Source organism: Typha angustifolia, chromosome 3 (assembly GCF_048772165.1).
Source record: "Typha angustifolia cultivar Huaian chromosome 3, ASM4877216v1, whole genome shotgun sequence".
Taxonomy (NCBI): domain Eukaryota; kingdom Viridiplantae; phylum Streptophyta; class Magnoliopsida; order Poales; family Typhaceae; genus Typha; species Typha angustifolia.
The window spans coordinates 2,022,526-2,045,697 of record NC_133241.1 but is presented as its reverse complement, the minus strand read 5'-3'; the positions used below and the strand labels follow the sequence as shown (position 1 = coordinate 2,045,697).

The window sequence follows — 23,172 nt, the reverse complement described above, 5'->3', positions numbered from 1 at the left end:
TATATAAGCATCTATTAATCATTTTCTTTTTTTTATAAACAAGTCTCTATAATCGCTCTTTAATTAATAAAGTAAAAGATTAATTAGAGATCGTGGTGAAATTTTTATTTCATTGTCTTTTAATAACTTTAATTTTTTTTTTCATACATATTTCGTTGTCTTTTAACAACTTTAACTTTTTTTTCCATACACATTTTGTTGTTTTTTAACAACTTCAGTGGTAAAGTAGAAAAAATGATTAGAAACTTGTATAAGAAGAAGATTAGATATTAGAGAGCGACTAGAGACTTGTATAAAAAAAAGATTAAGAGATTAAAAAAATAAATAGTAAAAAAAGATAACGAAGATGAAGAAGAAGAAGAAGAAAAAGAGAAAAAAGAAAAATAGTAATTACCAATAGCATATGAAGTAGAAGATGAAGAAGATGAAGAAGAAAATGAGTACAAGTCATTCCTTTTTTTCTCTCTTATAGTTTCTTATCAACCTTAAGTGCAAGGAAAACTAAAAATATCTCTGAGCTGCCAAATCGAAAACCAAGTAATTTTTGATGCAAATAACCCCATAAATTATTTATTTAAAAAAAATAAAAAACCTATGCATTGGAGGCCCCTGTTTGCAAAAAGGTGTGGGGGACTACAACTCAATTGAGCTCACTTGAGAATTCTAGTTGAAGTCCCTCTGAACTCTAAAATAAATAAAATAATAAAACATAATAAACATAATAGAAAGATTCCCTATCTATGTCACCTTTGCAATAATGAACTTGTTTAACATGCGGATATGATTTGCTAGATCACAGGCGCAACATGCGCATGTTCTCCCAAGTGGCACTCATTCTTTTTTATCTACACCCCCATTTTATTTTATTTTTAAATTGAAATAATTAAGTGACAAATATTTATCAATAACTTTAAAAAAGAATAGGTAATTTGGTTATGCGTGTGTTTAACTCTAAGTCATATTTATATTCAGCCAATGCGATAACAAAAGTCATATGGTTTAACTAGAGGAATTTTTATTTTATTTTTTTAAAAAGAAAAAGGAAAAGAACTCATATGTTTAACCTGTTCAAGTTGTAGATGGGTAGCCAATTTAATGTATAAGGATGTTATAAGATATCTATACAATATTTTTGCACACATTTTAAAGTAAAAATAGCCTTATATCACAATATATATATATAGAAAAGAAGAGGGTGTGAAATATAATTTTCCCTTCCGCTAATCTAGTGAAGAGGAAAGAAATTTTCCACGGAAGTTTGACCGCTGTCACTATTAGCCCTACACTTAGACAAACACCACTCCCCCAAGTCAACCCTGCCATCTCACTCTCCTCTCCCTCGTCAAGAGCCGAGGAGAACAAGGAAGCGAAGTAGGAGTAGATCGCAAAAGCCAATGGAGGAAGGCGACGACGGAGAAGAGTACCTCTTCAAGGTGGTCATCATCGGCGACTCGGCGGTGGGGAAATCTAATCTCCTCTCCCGCTACGCGCGGAACGAGTTCAACCTACACTCAAAGGCCACCATTGGGGTGGAGTTCCAGACCCAGAGCATGGAGATCGACGGCAAGGAGGTGAAGGCCCAGATCTGGGACACCGCCGGCCAAGAGCGCTTCCGGGCTGTCACCTCCGCGTACTACCGCGGCGCCGTTGGGGCTCTCGTCGTCTACGATATATCTCGACGGACCACCTTCGATAGCGTCTCGCGGTGGCTCCAGGAGCTCAGTAGTAAGATAAAGATCCCATCTTTACTCTACTTTTGCTACCTGTTCTTCCTTATTCTGTTTGTATCGTGCTAGATCTAGATGATGGAGGAGGATGGGAACTAGGAAATAGGAGATTGGATGTGATTTGATGGGTTTGATCTGTTTGTTACATCTTCTGCTTGTGTTTTTTGGTTGGTGAATTTTGTCATACGTTTCATGGTCATTGCTCGATAAGGTAAAAAAAGATGATTCTTTGTTTTGGGGGGGAGGAGGGAGGGGAGGTTGGAATATGGAAGTGGAATTGATGATACCTCAGGGTAAATTAACTGCTTCCTAATATGAAAAGGATAATGTTATTGGAACTAAAAATTGGAAAAAGGAACAGTATTAGGAACAACACTGTCACTACTAGATGGACTGGTTAACAAGGTAATCTCTGTTGTCAGAGCAGTGGGTTGGACAAACCCATGATGAAGGACATGGAATACTATTGTTTGATGCAAATGTAGGTCTAATGATTTAATGAAATTATGGTTTCCAACAAGGTAGGCCATGAAGAATCGTGTATTAAGGTGGAAAACTAGTTCATCTCTCTAACATTTGTGCTTTCTCTATTTAGAACCGAATATTATAAGTGTTTTCAATTTATATCATTATAAGAACCTAGGAAATTATGTATCATTATTGTTGTTTCAATGTGGGATAGATCATCTCCCTAAGAATTTTGATAATCTAGATGAACATCTTCAGAGGCTTCTTAGATGAATGTACATTAGTAAAGGCTAAAGAGCACCAAGTTGTAATGCAAGCCTCCTTCTTAGGGATTAAACTTGGTGTTATGCCTAAGTTGAACAGAATGTGGAACTGGGCTAGGTTAGAACAATTAAAATTTCAGTTGGCTCAGAGTTTAGCTTTCTCAGTTCGGCCTACAGCTGGTTGCAAAGGATTGAAGCCAAACCTAGCCCCAGCCCAATATTATCCCTATTGAAATTCAACCGACCTGACCAAACTGAACCCAACCTTCGATAGTTCTTCTTAGTGACATTCATCCCTGCATATAATTGGACATCAATTGTTTATACATGGGTTAGACTGCAAAACTTTATGTTAAATATTTTGAAAACCCTACTTATCTATCATAACTCTTTAATTTTTATACAGAAAGAAACTAAAGAATCAAAGCCATAGCTTTTTACCACAAAATTGAAAATTTATCTAAAGGAGTTTTTGGATAAAAGAGAAGGGGCACTCCCTACTTTCTACCACAACACTTCCTTATATTATTAGTTGGAGGATATAGAAGAACTGAGGTCTATCTTCATTTGAAGAATCCAAGTGTAGCATTGGCAATATTAGTTTCCTCCTCTCCATCAATATAAGTTATTAAGGCTACAATTTTTCATAGGTTTTTTTAAATTATTTTTTAGATAATAAATATTAAATACAACTTGCCCATGTTGCAGGAGGCATTTTCAACTAGTCTCATCACATTATTCTCAGAAATTGTTTGATCCTTTGTAATCGACGTGCTCACATGCATGTCAAGTTTGATAAATCATCTCTGGTATGCTTGGATGTGATATTTCATTTACAGATAGTCCCTTATATGCTGTCTAGTACTAGCTAGTTTAGACAAATTGAGCCTCATTTTTATCATCACATCAACTAGCAATGGTGTATAACAGTGGTGGAGAGTCAAATAACTTCTAGGGAAGTTGGGCAAGCGACAAGCACATATGTTGATTTTAGCATTGAGGACTGGATACTGCTTCTGGAACTAGCACTACTCTTGCAATGAACTAATCTATCTCATGAAAGTTTTCTTAGTCTCCAAAATGAAAGAATCACTTCTGTTATCAGTGTGATAGAGGAGACAGTAATTTTAGTGCCTGGTCTATAAAACTGACTCTACATTTTAGCCTGCTAGATCCTAAGATGGTTTCATTGTATTATACCTATTGGGACTTTATATCTATTGAGACCTTATTACCTTACTACGTTATATCTATTGCAAATCTGGTATTTTTATTATAGTATTCATGATTGGAAACATGTTGGCAGCTCATTCTGAGACAACCATTGCAAGGATGTTGGTCGGTAACAAATGTGACTTGGAAAATATCAGAGATGTGTCCGTGGAGGAAGGCAAAAACCTCGCAGAAGCTGAAGGGTTATTTTTCATCGAGACTTCTGCACTAGATTCTACAAATGTGAAGAAGGCCTTTGAGATTGTCATCAGGGAGATATACGACAACGTCAGCAGGAAAGTCTTGAATTCTGATTCCTATAAAGCACAATTGTCTGTCAACAGGGTAAGTCTGACTAGCAACACAGATGATGAATCAAAGAAAACTTCAAGCAAGTTCTCTTGCTGTTGAAATCATGTGTAAAAACAACAAGGTAAGTGTGGTGAAGAGCTTTCTGTATGTTGATTAGTTGATTCTATATAGAGAATGAGTTTACTTGCTTCAGAAGTTGTCACAGCTGAAATTTCAGCTGTATCAACCAAAATGTGTACTTTATAAATAATAATGTACTAGGATTTCACTTTTGATTCTAAATGCTTATTGATTATCATTATATTTTTCTGATTTTTCTTTAATGCAGTGGTGATACTACCACTCCTTATATTTGTTCAAGTAAATAATTAGTTTCCTCATTTTTATATATTTGAAGTTGCTGGATACATTGTTACACCTTTGAGTTGATATATCAATTATTACAGAAGGCAATATAGCAGATTAACCACATGTTGTCAATTATCATTCTTCTGAACCACCTTCCACATCCAAACAAAACCCTGTTAGAATGGAGTAGCTGTTGATTGATCACTCGGTTGCGTCCAGTTTGGCTTATGATCTATACTTCACCTTGTTAACAATATTACAGAACATTGATCAAGCACAAGTTCTTTTGCTTCAAACAAAATCTGGAATATGTCATGGTGATGTTGGCGATGTCCTACGAACTTCACTCTTTTTTAGGAGAGAGAACTCAAGAACTTCACTTGCAGATGATTGAAGAACTTCGGCTTTGTAGCTCTCAAGAAATTGAAGTATGGAGGAAGGAAATTTAAGTCTTCAACACCTTTCAATGATTGTTTCTCAAATCTCAAACACAAACAAAAGAATAAACAAAGAAACAAAGAGATTTCCTCATCAGTCATCACCCTACATTGTCTTTCTCATGGTTTTTATTTTATTTTTTATTTCGCAGATCACCCCATATGGGATGCTTTCTACGATATAGTGACTAAACAGCATGGTCCAATGATATATGGTGAAAAGAGAGGTGTAAATCGCAAATAAACACACAACCTAATGGGAAAAAACCTCCAAGAAAAAACTTTGATGGAAACAAATAGATAACTAACTACAGATAATGAACATAAAAAATCCACTTGCGAAGCAACCCAACACTAAGTTAAATTTCTATAAAGTAGATATCCAATACAGAAGACACTAATCATTGTAAACTTCTACTTCTGCTTGTACATTCATAAAAGAAGCTAATCTCTGATACTAGTGCTAAAACTTTGTTACAAACAATACCACCAAAACTGCCACCTTGAATAGCTCCACTCTTTCATGCCTATACACTGTACAACTGAATGAGGAAGCCACTCTCCCTGCCAATCCATACTTCGGGACATCAGTTGTTCAGTACAAAACAGATTTCTGCCTCCTATCTAACCAGACAATAAACTTTTGGTTGCTACAGAATGTCAAGCCATAATATATTTTGAGGGTCAATACTTCTCATTGAAGAAGGGATCCTTCGAGCCATTTGCATCCATGATTTTTGCTAGATTTTCTTTTTACCACGCCTTGCTGAATCAATTTCACGTAATCTAGAAGATAAACCCACGGGTTGAGGAGTGGGCAGGCCAATGGATTCAGGGATATCAAGATCAACCTTTGTAGATGGCCCAGCACTTGCTCTCTTAATGGCAATTTCATGAAGTGGCCGAACTTTGATCCTATCCTTCTCTATCTGCAATTTGTCAGTTTCCAATACTTAATTGCTCAAACAGTTTGCACTCTAGAATAGATTAGATATACAGGTCCATAGTAAAAGGTCCTTGACAGATCAAAAAACTGTAAGCAGATAGAAGAAAACATCCAATTGTCATACCCAGTAATATTACAGTGTTAATTCTATATGCCTCAAATAAGAGAACTACAGCATATTCATTTTCATGCGACCAACCAAGAAGCACCGATCACTGACGCAGACTACAGGGTTACCAAGAAGCTAAGTTTGACTGATCAAGTTCGGTTCAAAATTATTTTTGAGCCTAAGCTCATCAAGCTCAGCTCATTCAATTTTGAGTGGAGCCTGATTTCAGACCTACTTCAAGTCAAGCTGAGCTCAAGCTTAAACAGGCCGCTAGTTAGTACTAAACAAGCCTATTTCAAACCAAGTCTAGTTAAAACCAGATTCAAGTTTGAATAAAGCTTGATCGAATAAGCTTGAATAAAGTTTGAATTATTTAATGGTTTCAACCTTAATCAAATCAAATAAACTTGCTCATTTAAGTTTGATCACATCCAATTAAATTGATGGAAAGAGAACTCATTCTCTGAAGTCTAGTCTTCTTAGAGAATGAGACTAGTCATTGGATCTATATCTAATGTATCATATACATATAATTTATTATGTCAAGCCTTACTGAACCAAGCTTGATCTAGACAGGCTATGATCAAGCTCGTCTCAAAATTAATCTCGAGATTAAAATTTGAATGAAGAGTAATACTAGTTTCTATAACAAGCTGAACTTAATAGAGCTCTTAGTGAGCAGAGTTTAATTAAGCCTTTAGCTAGCCGAGCTCAAGATTACTCGATTACTTTGACAACCCTAGACATGGGGACTCAGGTACAAATGTTGCGGGCATGGTGATACATCTTGAAAAAAATAGGAAACAACAAAATAAAATACATAGAAAAGCATTTTATATATTATTTTATTGATAAAAAAAGAGTTTTGCTGATTTATAACATAAATACACAAGCATGTCGCATGCATATTCTATTCATGGGTGACAATCAAAGCGTGCACATATATATAAAATGTAAAAGTACAATTAAATTTATGAGAATAAATAAATAAAATTATTTGTCTCTATGCAGATTATGTTACCAGGTTATAAGATTGCAGTTTACTACCACAGTGCATGAAAGAGGTAAACCAGTGATATCTGCACTAACATTATTATCCTTGAGTGCACTAATATATAATTTCTGCAGTACATATCTACAGCATATGTGAAAACAAATCCTGCAAAAAATGATTTCTGCTATACATTTCTGCAGCATATGCAAAATCTTGTATCAAAATGTGTCCAATATGTCCTCCAAACCCAGCCCAGTGACCCATTTATACTAAATCTCGTGTCCAACAAGTCTGCAAGTTCTTTTTTACTTTTCTAAATTTTGGATACTTCTGTGAAGTTTTGACATGTGTCTAACGAGTGACTGATGAGTGCCAGTGTCGGACACGGACAAGCCATGTTACTTGGAGTATCCATGCTTCCTAGATGACCAATTTCCTATAATGAGTCATCAAATTGCAATAAATAAAAAAAAGAGGAGAGACAGAGAGAGTCTTCGATTCAACAAAATGCCTGAGAACTTTATTTACTTGAGGTAGAGTTGTTTGCATCTGTCAAACCTTCACAAGAAATAGACAGTAGTTTTCTGCTGCAAGCATATTGTACCAAGTGGAACTGATCTCATGTGACAGATCAATCTGCTTCGAGCCTCCAACTAATTTAAAATGAATTTATCCTGGTGGTATTGCTGAATAGGACATCTGCTTTCTTTATCCAAGCCAATAAATTAAAAGAGAAATTACTAAAGTCTGTCATATATTTATAGAATTGGCAAAACCCTAACTTTGACTAACTTCTGAAGTGGTTGATCAACTAATGTTATAATTCTTCATATCACATTTGTGACTAGTCTGACCTTTAAATTTTGTATTGTTCTCATAAACAATAAAAGTGGCAAGCATAAGCATAATCATGAAAGAGGATAACTGTCACAAGGAGCTAGCAACAAGAAAGAGGAAAACATTGACAAGATTAAGTGCTTATTTCTTCAAAAATGCATCAAGAAAAACCTAAGCGGTTTTTATTGCATGTCTGACTGATAAATTATTAAAAGGGTACCAGCTTAAATTTAGCCCACTGATGTACGAAGGAAGTGATTTCAGAGTTCTTCTAAACTCTGTCCTTAACCAAGCTTAGCAAACAACATAACTCCACTTGAAAGCATTTTCATACTTAAAATTTTAAAATCTGATGATTATCTAAAGACCTGATACATAATCTAATGGTCAATATGATTCAAGAAAACTCAATCTCAGGGATTGTTATGATTGTCTGTGTAGCCCTGCTGAACTGTAGTAATCATAAATGATTTGCAGAAAGGAACTTTGATGCCTTGCCATTTAAATTTCATGGGTTAAGTTGGTATCTTTTTGTGTTCAATGTCATAAGCAGTAGTTCATCAAAATTCAATAATAATTTATGGGAGTTTTGAAAAAGATTCGGATTTTGGAGACATAGTGAAAGATTCCAAGGATATGTAAATTTTAGGGTTTAGGATACCCAAAGTTGGGCCCTGGTGTCTTGGCTCCCCAAATTGAGATTTAAACAAAGGCTTCCATGTAAGCATCCACACATAAATAGCTATACAGAGGTATCATAATCAAATTATATGTGACTAACTGCGAATAGTTTCCTTCACAAGATATTATGACTTTATAATACAGAATTAGATACACACACATGTCTACTTGTTTGGCTTTATACTTCTCTGCTATCTATTTGTAGACATATGAGTGTATGAGGGCATTTTTTTTTTATTTTGTAATCTTTTGCTCGTGGTTGTGGTTTTTCAGATTTTGTACCCTGTAATGGTTGTATGTAAAGAAATTACTTTGGACCTGGGGATAGTATAGTAATAGAGGTGGGTTAATATGGGTTCTGGGTCAAAAGGTACTGTGATATAATAGTTGTGGTGTGTTGGTTTTGTTGTTTAGAATGCTGTTTTGATATAGGATGTAATAGGTGGATGTGATTGTAATGTAGGATATTATGTTTCGGAAGGCTGCACTTTGATTTTGTTTTTGGGATGTAGGGTGGTTACTGTTTAAGTTTTAACTTTCTAATGAAACTGTGCAGGAGATGCTTTTTCAACAGAAAAAACAAAAACAAAAAAAAAAAATCCTTAGAGCCGTTTCATGGAAATATGGCCCTAGAGCACACGCGCGCACACAGGTCACAACTGATAGGCTCAAAAGAAAAATTGATAAGCTGTATCTGGCTGTGGAACTGACATCAACACTCCAGAATCTGGTCCCAAACTTCTAGCAAAGCAAATGCCAGCAACATACAAGCTTGCAGTGAAACGAAAAGAGCCAGTTGGCTGATAAAGCTACCTACATAATTCTGGAAATAGTTTTAAGTTCATGCAACCTAGAAACAAACCTCAAAACCTTCCTCCGGACATGGATAGTGTCTAGACAAAGAAGTAAGGATGGCAACAAAAGAGACTGTAACAAGAATTTGCAGATTTTGGGACTTCATGTTTCCATACCAATTAACTTGTAGAAGTCAAAGAAATGTACAGGTTATGGCTTTCTGATGGAAGGTATTATAAATTGAAGTCACAGTAAATACTTTCTAGTTCAGATATACTTATTCTTTCACATACCAGCTCAAAATGATGGGTACGAGAATGAGCTTCTGAGAGTCTCCTCTGCAAATCATCTTCTTTCTTTCTTTCATACTCAGAGTTCTCCATTTCATTCCCCCTCTCCCCCATTTCTCGATACAGAGCTGGAAGAAATAAATTAGTTCACGCTTTATTCCTACTACTGGGGATCTACATTTACTCAGAAACCAAAAGTTTAAGGAATTTTTCAAAAAACCAGTGTACATTTTTAACTTTTTATGGTTCGAACCCTACCCCACAGTTTTTTCTAAAAAAAACTGTCTTCTGTAAAAAAAAAAATATCCAATTAAAACCCCATTGTTACCGGCATAGCACCTGTTGTTATCATATATAAAATTAGGGAAAATTACATTTTAGTCACTTATAGTTAGGCCTAAATTTACTTCAACCCCTTCCTCCCAAAGTTTTATTAATGTCACTTTATCCCTTCGTAATTTACACTAAAGTGCAACTCTTATTTTTCCAACATATTTGATCAAATTAGAGGTCAAATTTGAATATTCTCGTTACATACAAAATTATAAAGGATTTGATCAACTTTTCAATACATCTAAAATAATACCAAATGGATTTCAAATAATAAAGATACAATAAATATATTGAACAAATATATGTTTTTATTATATCTTTGTCATTTGAAATCCAACCGGATATTTTAGATGCATTGGAAAGCTTATCCAATTTTTTACAACATTATATCTAATGAGGATATTCAAATTTAGTTTGTCAGTTGGTTAAATATAATCAAAAAAATAATAGTTTCAATTTAGATATAACCATAAGATGGATAAAATAACACAAATGAAACTATAGAAGGGTAAAGTAAATTTAGGCCTAACCACAAGGGGTAAACTGTAATTTTCCAAAAAAATTATGCAACCATACATCTGGAATTATCAAAAGATCATTGCTAAGAGAAAGGCTTGAATACCCATTAACATAGAAATAATTTGAAATTGAAAATATAAAAATTAGAGAGGAAGAATTGAAACAAAAACTATATAAGTATGAGAGTAAAACCATTGCATATAAGCTCATTATAGAGATTGATGAGGCTAACTTAGAAATTTTTAAAATATCATCTTAAATAAGATTGGATATGTATTTATAGGTTATTATATGTTAAGTAACATGAGTTAAAATTAACCCAAGGTGTTAAATGAATATTTCTTATAGAAGACAGGGGTTTTTCAGAAATAAAATTAGGGTCTAAACCAAAATAAACCTATAAAATAGGGGGTTTTTTGCAGATTTTCCCAAAGTTTTAACTCCAATATTTGATGTAATTCTTCATCCTAGCATCTAAAGTTGGAGATGTAAAAAAGTTGAAAGAAATAAGATGAACAACTTGATCGGTATTTAAATCAGAACTAGGACGCAGCACAAAAGAAGAAAACTGTACAAATATAAGCATTGCTTAGCAGTGAAATTTCACAGTTATATGATACTCACCCGTTAAAATAGATAGCACCCAGATTTGTGTTGGAATGTCATAAAGTGTCTTTGCTAATGTCAAGGATGACTTCAATATCTCTCTAGCTTGTCCAGTATCATGCAGTTGAAGAGCTAATGTACCTAATATTGTCAGGTACTGAGAAACAAGTTGGATGTTACCCAGTTGTTGATGTGCAATTTTTAAGCCACTCGCAAGGCGAATCCTGCATAATAAGAAAATGTTGGACTAGGAAAAACAATACAAGGAATGTTTCTATAAGTTAGCATATGGGAAGTATATAGGCTTTGAATGACACGACACAGCTATTGTTATCACCTAGTAACAGTACGTCACATAGGATCGAAACAAAAGAATGAGAAATAAAAGGTATAGATGGAAGGCTGTAGCAAAATACCAAAACCTTAACAATCATCTAGCAAAAGGATGGTTAGATCCATAGACTAGAGACTAGACAGATATTCAAGAAAAGACAGGTTGGATCATGGTTCAGACCCTATGTTTTCCTTATTTATAAAACAAATTAACAAACCCTATGTTTGAATTTTGAACCAAAACAGACAAGGCTATCAGGCGTGCATTGCTGCCATGCTTTGGCAGATTTGGAAGTATCGTAATTGAGTTCACTTTACAAATGTACGAGAAGATCTTGATAAGGTTTGGCTTCGTATTATCTCCTTAACAAATAATTATATTAATGATTATAAGGTTTGTCGGATCTCTGAAGCCCACCCCAACCCCCACTCCTAGTTACCGGCAACCCACCTAGGCACCTAGGTGGGTTAAGGTCAATCGTGATGGCTCCTTTGTCAATAGGAATGAAAAGAGAAAGGCAGGCTTCATAGTCCGACAGACTAACAATAGCCTAATTATTGCAAGTTCTCGACATGGGCCATATAAATCTGGCGTTGATTGCCGAAGCTACAGCCATTAGGGAAACATTAAGGAGCACTGCACAAAGAATTTTTGCAAATGCCTGGATCGAGTCAGATTTTGTTGTGCTGGTCAATATCTTGGCCAAAGGTCAGCTGCCACCTTGGTCCATTACCACTATCATTGATGACATTAAAATCCTAACTAATAATTTTAACAATTGTAAGTTACACATATTTTTAAGCAAGCTAACCGTGCTATAGATTGGCTTTTTGCTTGTAAGGATAGGAGCTTAGATTTCGGGCGTACTTGGGATACGGGTTATCCTTCTGCACTACAGCAAATTTTGGTCTTTGACTCTAAAGGAGACTTTTGTATTCACCAAGTTTAATTTTTAATAGTCTTTTCTCTAAAAAAGACTGAACCAAAAAAAGAAAGCCATCAATATTAGTATATTCTATTTATTAAAATTTATTTGACTTGATTACTAAAATTACCCTTATTCTTCTTCTCTAAGAGCTGTCCTGATCTTCCTGTGCATGCGCCATCCAACTCAAGAACTCACCACCTCTGATCTTGCACACCTTGTTGTAGTAGAATCTATTACCTCTGCTACTGCTTCCATAAATTACCAGCCTTAGTTCCATTAAATCCGTCACATGGTCTTCTTTATTCTTTTAGGAAAATTGATCAAAAAACACCCTACATTTTGTCTTTATTATCATTCACTCTATAATATGGATTTTATAATTCGGCTCCTGCATTCTACTTAACATGCCTCAAAAACATTGTGTTATTAGTTTTCTCAACGGTTAATTACCATATAGATGAGTTATAGTAATTATAGATGCAAAAAATCTTAATACCCTCAAATGAGGGGCCTTTTGTTTATTTTTTAATTTTCAAAAGTAACAAAATATTCTCTATTCTGTTAATTGGTGGTAGGGTAAAATTAACATAGGGTGTTTTTGAGATATTAAAAATAAAATACAGGGGTCAATATGGTAGGGTATGAATGATAATAAAAGCAAAAGGCAGAGTATTTTTTATAAAATTTCCTTTTCTATAAGATAGCCATTGTGTCATGAAAAATAAACAAAGGGTCTATGAAAATGGGCAATAGTTCATAGAACTTGCGTATAATTATCCCAAAATAATATGAAAATCAATAGGTGTGCTCTTCTTCAGAAGGTTTCATCCAAGGTTTGAAAAATCAGGATCGGCCTTCTGGAAAAACAATACGTATCGGCTGAATCGCCCGTATCGACCGTATCGATCGCCTGGATCGAATCAGATTTTTTTAATTACATAAAATTATAAATATTATTTACAAATACAGAAAAATTTCTAAAAATTTAGAAAAAATGATAAAAAATAAGAAAATAATAATTATTCACATATGAGCATTAAAAATTAAACAAAAGTACTAACTTACTCAAAAGTCAAAATCTGATAAATACCGAGTTGGCTCTCGTAAATCTCTGTAGTCGTCATCATAATTACCATAAGTTAAAAAATAATGATATCTAGGGTCTACTGTCCCAAATAGTGATTGCATTATATTATTTATATCAAATGTATCTTGTTGAATTTGAGGAGAATAATAATCAATATATGGATCTTGTGTTTGTTAGATACTGAGGAGGATCTTAAAAAAGATAATAACCAGCAAATGGATCATGTGATTGTTCCAAACAATAAATACTTAATGAACCATAGTTCGTTGGAGTTCATTTGAAAGAGATTTGCATCGCTGGAGTTCGTCAGAGTTTGTTGGAGCTAAATGAAAGAGAAAGTGGAAAAAAAAAAGTAGAAAGAAAGGGAAAGAGCTTAGAAACATCAATAATTGATATCTCTAGGTCAAATCCATAATGGATCTGGCCCGATTTGATCAAAACCGGCCGATCTTGGCCGATTCTAGTCATTTGATTGGGATCGGCCATGGATCGAGATCGGGTCTAGTCAATCCTGATCCGAATCAGGATCGACCGATCCGACATACCTTGGTTTCATCTACCACACTACAATAGAAGAAGAAGGAATTTCTGGTAGCCTTTCTAAACACCATGTCATCTGGTATTATCTTCCAAACTCACAGGGAGACAAGAGTTTATAGCCAACCTTTAAGGTAATGCCTCTTTACATTCTAAAGTCAAGAAAGATTTACAATGAGTGTAAATCAAAGTGTTAAAAGACTGTACGTGATAGACCGGCGAACAAAGAATCATGTAGCGCCAAGGCATTAGGCAAATACCTAGGCGGGTGCCTAAACGGGCGCCTAGACGGGTGCAAGTGTTAAAAGACTGTACGTGATAGACGGGCGAACAAAGAATCATGTAGCGCCTAGGCATTAGGCAAGTGCCTAGTTATATCATATTTAAGGCGAGAGCCTAGGCGTTACAACGGAAGGTTTTTAATATCAATGGTGTAAATAAAAAATCCACACGTTGAGAGCCCCTTGCCTATGTTTCTTTTATTTGATTCTTGGAAGTCACTTCTAGTTCATCCTTTTTCCAGCCGTTTAGACATGCTCAAAACAAATGCAGTTACCAAACTAAAAAGTAAAGGATATATCTAAAAGAAAGAGTGTTATGATCCCCATGTGGGTTAAGTTGAGTCGGGTCGAGTTTATTTATCTTTTAATTGATTTATACTTATATAAGCTCTTAAGGCAAGTCCAATTAAGTCATGTGAACCTCTAAGGCAAGTCTTAATTCGAATCGTATAAGTTTTTAAGGCTAAGTCTAAGTAGGACTAATTATACCCGACCTCTATATATAGAGGGGCTGGGCTTCTTTATTTATTAATTTAAGTATTCAAGTATTAAGAATTAATTAAGTTTAGTTATTTTTTTAATATCGTATATACCGTTTTTATTGTAGCCTTTAGATCATCTTTATCTTCATAGAAATAGATCGTATCAATAGAATCTTTCCAAGCATCTAAACTCTAGCCACCACTTTCCTCTAATAACCACCCTACTATACGGATGTCCACCATCACTCTTGGCCATCCGCCAGCCTCCGACAGTCACCGTAACATTGGATATTCACCGTTCTGCCCTATTTTAATCTCCATCCACTATTTTACTTATATCTTTTCATACAAACCTCCGATTTAGGTAAAACCAAAATCATTAGAACCCTAAGTCACGAGGCTACCACCATCTAAATTTTCGTAATTTTTTTACGTCTGAATTTTTTCATATATACCTCCAACTTAGATGCAACTAGAACTATTAAAATCCTAACTCACGAGGTTACCACCACCTAAATTTTCATAATTTTCTTACATCCGGATTTATTTAGATCTAGTTCGTAACAAAGAAATCAAGTTTCCTTGAGTAATAAGTATCAAATGTGTCAAATCTATCACTAAGAATAAGGGTGAAATACTGCCAAGATAGAACAATAAATAAAGTCATCTACGAAAAATCATTAAGTTGTTGAATCTAGGGCCAACTTTTGAAGACTAATTTAGAAGGCGGTGGAGCATAGAAATATAAAATAATTGACCTTCTGTATGGAAAAGATGAACTTCAATGAAACTACACCTAGATATACTAATGCCTACCGTGCTTCTTGTAGATTATGTTGCCTCATTAGCAAAAGTCCATATACAAAAACGATGCATGTCTTCTCTCGCACGCCAACAAAAGAATCCATGATCCTGAAAACTGGTCCAACCAAATCTAGAGCCTGTTAACAGAGAATAAGGAGAAATTTCAGGATTAAAAACTAATTAGCTGGACATAAAATAAAATGAAAGAAGTACAGGGGTACTGGAATGAGAAGTGAGAAACTAAAGCTTTTAAGAACTGCATTTCACCTGGGAAGATGATTCTGCATCCCCCATGCATATATAGGAGACAGCTGCATAAACATGGCACATGGATTGCATAGATTTACTTTCAGTCAGCTGAAATTACAAACACAATATAGTAAGAAAAGTGAGTATATTACTTGGTTCAATGATCTAGCTAACAAAACTTCCATACGAATCAAGAAACCAAAAAAGAAAAGACAAACCTTTGAAGCTTCAATGAAATGGAAAGCAGCTTCATGGAAGCCGCCAACTGAATGAGCATACTGCCCTCTAAGCATCTCAATTGTGCTTTCACACCCTTGCAAGATTGTTGGAAAACGAACAAACCAATTTTTCATCTGTGCCACAGCCTGAAAACAATGAAGCAAAAAACACAACTCTTGAGTTATCTAGGATTATAATAGATTATGTTTCCATATAGAAGGGGATGAGAATGAATATCAAAGTGTTCATGGACTTCCAACATAGTTAGTTATGATCTATGTTGCTTGAATTTTATTATTCATCCAAATATCAACACCATTGGAATATTAGAACCGATCAGAGAGACCCAAGTGCCAAATGCAGTTATCTGAAAATAGACTCCTATTCCATGGGGGGAAAATTAAGTCTATAAACAGACTGCAAACTTGAAAAATTAAAAACATTATTTAGAAACACATACAATAATTACAGAATAGCTAGGCCCAAAAAAATGTTATCTCCTTATGCTAATAAGATAATCCTACTCTAGATTCTGATAATTCAGACTTTGCCATGTGTACTACAATAACACAGCAAGTTTCAGCCATAAATACAACACTTTCAGGCCCTGAGATCAAAATATTTTGTTCCATGTAACAGTAAAAAAATGAACACCGTTGAGCTATGATGAATGGATATGGGATATGGAAATGCCGATACAGCAAATCTTAAAAAATAAGGATACGATACACCTAAGATACGTAGCTCATATATATATATATGAGTTATATGAATTAGTAAGGTTTTGTACATTCATTTTCCCAAGAGAGGAATTATATACTATTTTTGTGTATGATAGTTTATATATAGACCTTCAATTAATTTATTAAACGAACTACCGTTCGTAACAAAGAACTAGTATTATGTAGTATATTATTAACTAAGATTTAAGAAAGAAAAAAAATAAGTAATTCAATCTACAAAATAAAAGAAGTTGGCCATTGTAACATGATTTCTTAATATAGATCAAATAAATAAACAAACTCAATCTTCTCACAAAGTCCCGATAAGAAATGAAAGATGATAATCTCCTTCAATTTAGTTTCTATTGAAAGGAATCTTAGAAGTATCCAAGAAGTATCTAAGAAGTATCCAATCTTAACTTTTTATTTTTAAAAATTCGGATACTTCAAAAAAGTATCTGATACATATCCAGAAGTATCGGATGAATATCGTATCCAATGCGGTATCTGATACGGTACGGAAAGACTATCAAAGTATCCATGTTTCCTAGTTGTTGAGTCACCAATATTTCAGGCTTTAATCTTAATTACCTCTTGAGCTTCAACAAATTCAGATCGTGTAAGTTCTACGGCAACTTTGTTTTCCAGAAATTGCATTAGAAGCATCAAATACAGCCCAGCAATCCAGATGGTTGAATGTTGCAAATCCACCTCTGCACAGTATGTGTCAACTTATCAAGGAAAATAATTATGATCTGCCTGACAAGAAGCAATGATTTTGAATAAAGCACAAATGCATCCCTCTCATGCTTCCGAGGAGCATGTTCAAACATGGCCAACTTCACCATAAATGGACAAAGGAACCATATAGAGGTTTAAATTTGCTAGCCTCATATCACAGGAAAAGGCTCCTATTGGCCATCAATGCAACTTTGTGAATCCATAGAAAAGAATTAAGTCAATAACAAATGGTCCAGTTTGAAACATAATTTTTCAACCATATAAATCAAATCACAGGGTAATAGATCCTGAGAGATGAAGGATCTCCATGGTGGTATTCTATGCACAAGCACAATATTTTTTGCAATAATCAGCATTCAGCAATGCATTCATTATCTCAACTGCAAGTTTGCTTTTCAATAACAACATCATACTGGTCAATGGTAAGTATATTAGAATCTATATTAAACCTTTTCTCTTAGACATAATATTTTGAAAACATAGAGGTTCTCTTTTTATTCTAACAATTAGCATTCTGATTTTCTTGGAAGTTATATTTCTCACTTCTATTTCATGTAAAATATAAGGCTCCAATAATCCATCTTTCAACTTGACAACAAAAGGTAAGTGTTTTTGCAGAAAACATAAAAGACACCAAACTGCTAATGTTAACACAGTGGATAACAATCCTATGAGACCATATAACCTATCATATAACAAGTGACAACCCCTCAGAGTCTCAGACATAATCAGCAGAGTATGTGCCTATGTGGGATGCTGCTAGACACAACAAGCACATTATGTATTCTAAATCAACTTAGGCGATAGTCTCAAATGTTAGCTCTCTTTGTACTACTAGGAGAAAAATAATTATCAAAATTAAATATGTATCATTGTCTTATGCGCTCTCTACAAATCTAACAACCATCCAATAAGACTGTTAGCACAACAGTTACTCTACAAGCTTAAGTTGTTAGAGAATGATAATTTTTATCTTTTTATATTCACATACTCCCTAAGAAGTAGACTTAAATGGATAGTTTATATTTTTTAAATAACATATAGATCTGGCAGGATTTAAACCCAAGATCTTTATTATGAAACTATGTTAACTTACTAATTATTCTAAAACCTTAGGCAGTTAGAAATAGCAATTTTTATATTTTTATATTCTAACATAAAATTAGAATGATAAAAACAAAATTACAAAATTTTGGTTATAGACATGCTCTCATCTATTCAATCTAGCTATAGAGAATGGTTATAAATATGCTCTCGTCTACTCAATCTAGCTGTAGAGAATGGTAAAAAAAAAATTACAAGAACAATGTGAGCTTGTTTAGAAATGTCTAGTGCAAGCCTTTGCAGTTAAAACTAAAGAAGCCCATCATACATAAAAGTCAATTCAGCAGGATGAAGACAATCAATTAACTGAGTTTCCAGCTATTACAAGTCAAAAAAAATATATATTAGATGATATAAACAATCAAGAATCCTTACCGGTTACGCCATCAACGATACCCAATTTCACTAGTTCCTCTGCACACAATGTAAGAATCAACTTGTAAGAGTTCAGCTTAAATAGTCACGACCGAATTCCAACTTTTTTCACTTAAAAAAGTGTGCCTTTCCAATTTATGAACCCTAGGAAGCTTCCAACATGCATAGTGAGTTTATAACCATGTATGCAAAATGGAGGCAAGAAAGACTGAAGGTCCATTACATTCCATATGCACAAATTAGTACAAGACACATTACGAAAATCTAAGACGGATCTTTTAACCAAACTAAGTCTTTCCTGTCAAGCATGGCAAAGTTATAGTAGGGCTACAGTTTGACAGACCAAATATGTGCATACCATGGATCAATTCCAACCCAGATTGTATCCGTTTTCCACACTCCTTAAATATCCCTTTTGGGCGCCCCACCATGACGACCATGAGATCCACCAGAGCATATACAGCATTCCTTGGAAGCCATTCACCATCAACTGGCGGAGGCGCCAATAGCAATTTATCTCCAAAATCCCACCTATCGCCATTTGCATCCAACCCAGTAGCAGCATTCAATTGTCCCCGCAGCTGCTGCTGCTTCTCGACCAAAGCAAACCACTCCCTTTGCTGAAGACTAGGCTTTCTTAGGCTCTGCTCCACTGCATCCAGCTCAGAGCTCAGGTCTTTCAACTGGCGAGCCTTCTGTATCTCGCCTTTCATTGCGGCATCCAGCCTCTCAGCATGCTGAGACGCGCTTTTATAGTCACAAATCCTCAACAAATAGAATGTCTGAAGCAATTCGGTGTAAAAAAACAATCCGACGCAATGCTGTCTCTGCGGCATTACCAATCCGACCAATTGAATCAACAAGACAAAAAAGTACGAAATGGGTATTGGCCAAAGCGGCAAAAATGTCAAACCTGGTCAAACGGAACGGCCTCCCAGAGCTCAACGCAACTCTGAACGGCGGATTCGACAGCGACGGAGTCCTCCCAATGTAGGAGGTGGACATGGAGGGCAGACGCTGCAAAAAACAGCTGGAGCTCAGGGCGGTAGAGCTCGGCGGCGGCGGCGGAGCCAGAGGAGAGGGAGGAGAGGGCCCCGGGGTAGTCGGCCTCGATCGCGAGCGCCGAGGCGAGCTGGGAATGGAAGTTGCATGACCAGAGGAGGACGGAGGAGGAGGGGAGAGAGGAATTGGAGTTGTTAAGGAGATGGAGGGCTCGGAGGAGGATGTGCTTTTGGGGAGGGATGGCGCCGACGAGGTGGTAGCAGTGGGAGAGCAGGGAGTGAGCGAGGAGCTTGAGGTCGAGAGAGGACGGGAGAGGGGAGAGTAGGAGGAGGGCGCGCTCGAGGTGGGCCTTGGCGTGGTGGAGGTTGTGGGAGGAGGAGAGGAGGATACGGGAGAGGCGGAGGCGAGTTCGGATCTCAGCGAGGGGGAGGAGGGAGAGACCCGATTGCAGGACGGCCTCGAGGCAGCGGGCTGCGCCGCCGAAGTCGTGCCGGAGCTCCGATTCTTCGGCGAGAGCCCAAAGGCCCTCGACCGCCGCCGCCGCCGCTGTCGACATTCGCGGTGGCGGTGGCGGTGGCGGTGGCGCTAGGGCAAGGGTTTAACTAGTGCACGGGAAGGGAGGGGGGGATAGGAAGGGGAGGGGGGCCAGTACTGTATGGAATGGTGAGGTGAGTAGTCAACGGCTTAGCCGAATGGAGGTAATTGTGAACAATGAGGCGTTCGTTTCACGTTTGGGAAGAAGATTGCCCGTGGGCAGGGCCATGCCGAAACTGGAAGCCCTCGAATCAGGGCTGGGTTCGGGGCGGAGCCTTTGGTTTGGAAACCTACCAGGTCGAGTCGATACCACCAATCGAAGTGTTAGGATTTTAGATTTTTAATACAGTTTTCAGGTCACCTCACCTCACTTTTTCTGTTGCTCGACGTCGTTACCTCCACTCCGTCGACCCACCGGCCACCGCTAAATCCACATCGCCCATTATTCTCACCCGATAGTAAGAGGGTGAGACAGGAGGAGAGGGGTCGGACTGTGGCTTATGCTCAGATTTCAGATCTTAGACTGGGAAAATATAAACCATATCTCGACTAAATCCAAACATATTGAGATCAGGATGAGGCCAAATCATGTTCGACCTAGCTTTTGGCTCAGAAAACGTCGGTCGTGCCGTTTTTTCTTATCAGTAAAAGGTAATTATCTAATTATATTAGAAAAGGTAAGAATGTATGATTTGGAAAAGGGACGGCCCAAGCTTTGATGCATAGTATATATGAGAAATGAAAATATTTTTGACACTTAAGCTTATTAGAAGCTTAGTAATAATCTCCTTATTCATTATTACCGGTATTAATCATGTCATCCAACGTAAAATAAAATGATGACATATATACTGTTATAATTAAAAATGTTAAACAATTTTACCATAGCAAGTTCTAGATTACGATTGAGCCTATAGATAGTCATATTCAATTTATATATATAATTTAGAGAAGTCATTGAATAAAGCTTAAAGATTTATTCATACAAGTTGTCATATTATACATCCCAAGCTACCGTTCAATAAGATGATAATCTGAATAGATGTCATTTTTGCTACTATACTAAAAGCCTATTTGAATTATATAGATATATATATATATATTCATGGATTCATCAATCTTTTATTAATCTACACCCACTTGTATGAAGCTAACTCCATATCCTTTACTTTTCATAACATTCTCTCATATATAACTCCATAAAGTTTTGTATGCATTAATATAACCCATAAATAAGAATGAAACAATATTCACCAAATTTGTATCTGGATTCTCCTTATGCTCCTCAATAAATTTTGTTGGAAGTTGTTCTTCGATAACTTGTGTTTGACTTGAACTCTTCGCCGAGAAACCTAAGTTCCGTTTTTTACTATCTATCTCTCTTATTATAAAATAAGTTAATGAGTTAAGTACATCAAAAAATAATAGCATATAGGATGACTCCTCTACATCCACTTCAATCTGGCTTGATAGATCTTCATTTGGTAAAACAACTAGCCAATCATAGTACGATGTATTTATGGCTATTATATGCACATAACAAATATAACCAAAAATTTCAAAATATGCAAGAGAAGACTTCATTATATAATACAACTCAAATAGATATTCCATACCATAAGTGCTTGATAGTATTTTATTATTCTTCTATACTTGTCTTCCAACATTAATTTGAAAAAGATTAATTTGGGAAAGACTTTTGACTTCTCTTTAAGAATAACAATCAAGAAAATTATGAAATAGTCATCGACACATAAAAATATATATTTAAATTCAGAGTAACTTAGTGCACAATTTGATGCCAAGATGTATATGTGAATAAGATAAAATAACTTTTTGCATCTTAAGCTTGAGTCTTTAAATAGTTGTTGATATAACTTTCCAAGTTGATATCATTGTAATGCATTAATAACTTTAACATCATTGATGTAAGGTATGTCATGCATACACCAACTTCTTTAAGAATCATGTGTTTTATTTTATCAAACCTCATATGTACAAATCTTGCATGTAATATATAATCACTATCATTCTTATTAGGTCCCCTCACATATAAAGTCTTGGCTAAAAAAATATAAATTGATTTCACCATTTTCCACAATGAATGATATCTGCATCAAAATTTCAAATGTCCTGCATAATTTTCACGTCATGAGGCTTAAATAAAATATAATTATCAGAATCTACTATTTGAGAAATAAAAATAAGATTTTAATTGTATCAATAACATGGAAAACGCTCTTCAAAATGACTTCATCTATCTTCACAACACCTTTATTCACCATTAGATGAATCGCATATCCGTCGTAACAATAGCATTGTTCGCTTTATAGTGCACAAACTCATTGAACTTGAATTTGTCATCGATCTAAAATAAAAGTACGTTGAGTAAACTATCCAATCATTATGATAGTTAACAATTGACAATGCTTTAATATATTTAAATCCACCTCCAAAGCATCACCTAATATCAAATAAGATCATTACCCATGTCCATTGCATTAGAGCCGACATTGCTCTCTTTGAGGTTTTCTAGAGCTAACAATTATATATTTGAACTTAACCCTACAATATTTTTTTGATATGTCACATCTTATCGTATCGGTAGCATTTCACATTATTTCTGTTTGAATCTCTATTCAAATGGCTTGGAGTTTTTATTTTCATGTGCACGCTCTTAATTTGTATTGCCTCTACTTGGATTGCCTTTCTTATGATTAGTGAATAAAACCCTTCGTTATCATATGTCGGAGATTAACACTCCATCATTTGTTTCACCAATTCTTTTTTTAATTATTAAGCAAATTTTCAAACTTCACTATATTTGGTAATCTAGCTCAACCTTGTTTAAGTCTCTTTTCTAAGTCTCTTAAATAAGGTATCCGTTTTATCTTTG

At 35.4% G+C, this 23,172-nt stretch overlaps 2 protein-coding genes across 2 annotated transcripts; one reads left to right on the top strand and one right to left on the bottom strand.

Annotated features, from left to right (window-relative positions):
• The first annotated feature begins 1,274 nt into the window (after positions 1 to 1,274).
• Positions 1,275 to 4,291, top strand: LOC140778384 (ras-related protein RABA5e-like). Its single transcript, XM_073123070.1, has 2 exons — positions 1,275 to 1,725; positions 3,765 to 4,291. Exons 1-2 carry the CDS (start codon positions 1,395 to 1,397, stop codon positions 4,079 to 4,081), a joined length of 648 nt encoding a protein of 215 aa, XP_072979171.1. The 5' UTR covers positions 1,275 to 1,394; the 3' UTR covers positions 4,082 to 4,291.
• Positions 4,292 to 5,103: 812 nt separating this feature from the next.
• Positions 5,104 to 20,785, bottom strand: LOC140778375 (sister chromatid cohesion protein SCC4). The gene is made up of 10 exons (XM_073123057.1): positions 19,654 to 20,785; positions 19,099 to 19,567; positions 18,741 to 18,779; positions 17,112 to 17,233; positions 15,798 to 15,944; positions 15,598 to 15,687; positions 15,343 to 15,467; positions 10,896 to 11,101; positions 9,423 to 9,547; positions 5,104 to 5,696 (listed from the first exon to the last, which is right to left on the bottom strand). Exons 1-10 carry the CDS (start codon positions 20,296 to 20,298, stop codon positions 5,508 to 5,510), a joined length of 2,157 nt encoding a protein of 718 aa, XP_072979158.1. The 5' UTR covers positions 20,299 to 20,785; the 3' UTR covers positions 5,104 to 5,507.
• Between the last annotated feature and the right edge of the window lie 2,387 nt (positions 20,786 to 23,172).

What these genes read in the sequence shown, in the direction of transcription:
- LOC140778384 (XM_073123070.1), top strand. Translation starts at nt 1,395, where the DNA reads ATGGAGGAAGGCGACGACGGAGAAGAGTACCTCTTCAAGGTGGTCATC. An exon ending in GTGGCTCCAGGAGCTCAGTA is followed by an intron (nt 1,726 to 3,764) that starts GTAAGATAAAGA and finishes ACATGTTGGCAG; the next exon opens with CTCATTCTGAGACAACCATT.
- LOC140778375 (XM_073123057.1), bottom strand. Translation starts at nt 20,298, where the DNA reads ATGTCGACAGCGGCGGCGGCGGCGGTCGAGGGCCTTTGGGCTCTCGCC. An exon ending in AGGCCGTTCCGTTTGACCAG is followed by an intron (nt 19,568 to 19,653) that starts GTTTGACATTTT and finishes GTAATGCCGCAG; the next exon opens with AGACAGCATTGCGTCGGATT. An exon ending in CATAATCTACAAGAAGCACG is followed by an intron (nt 11,102 to 15,342) that starts GTAGGCATTAGT and finishes CTTATTATGCAG; the next exon opens with GATTCGCCTTGCGAGTGGCT.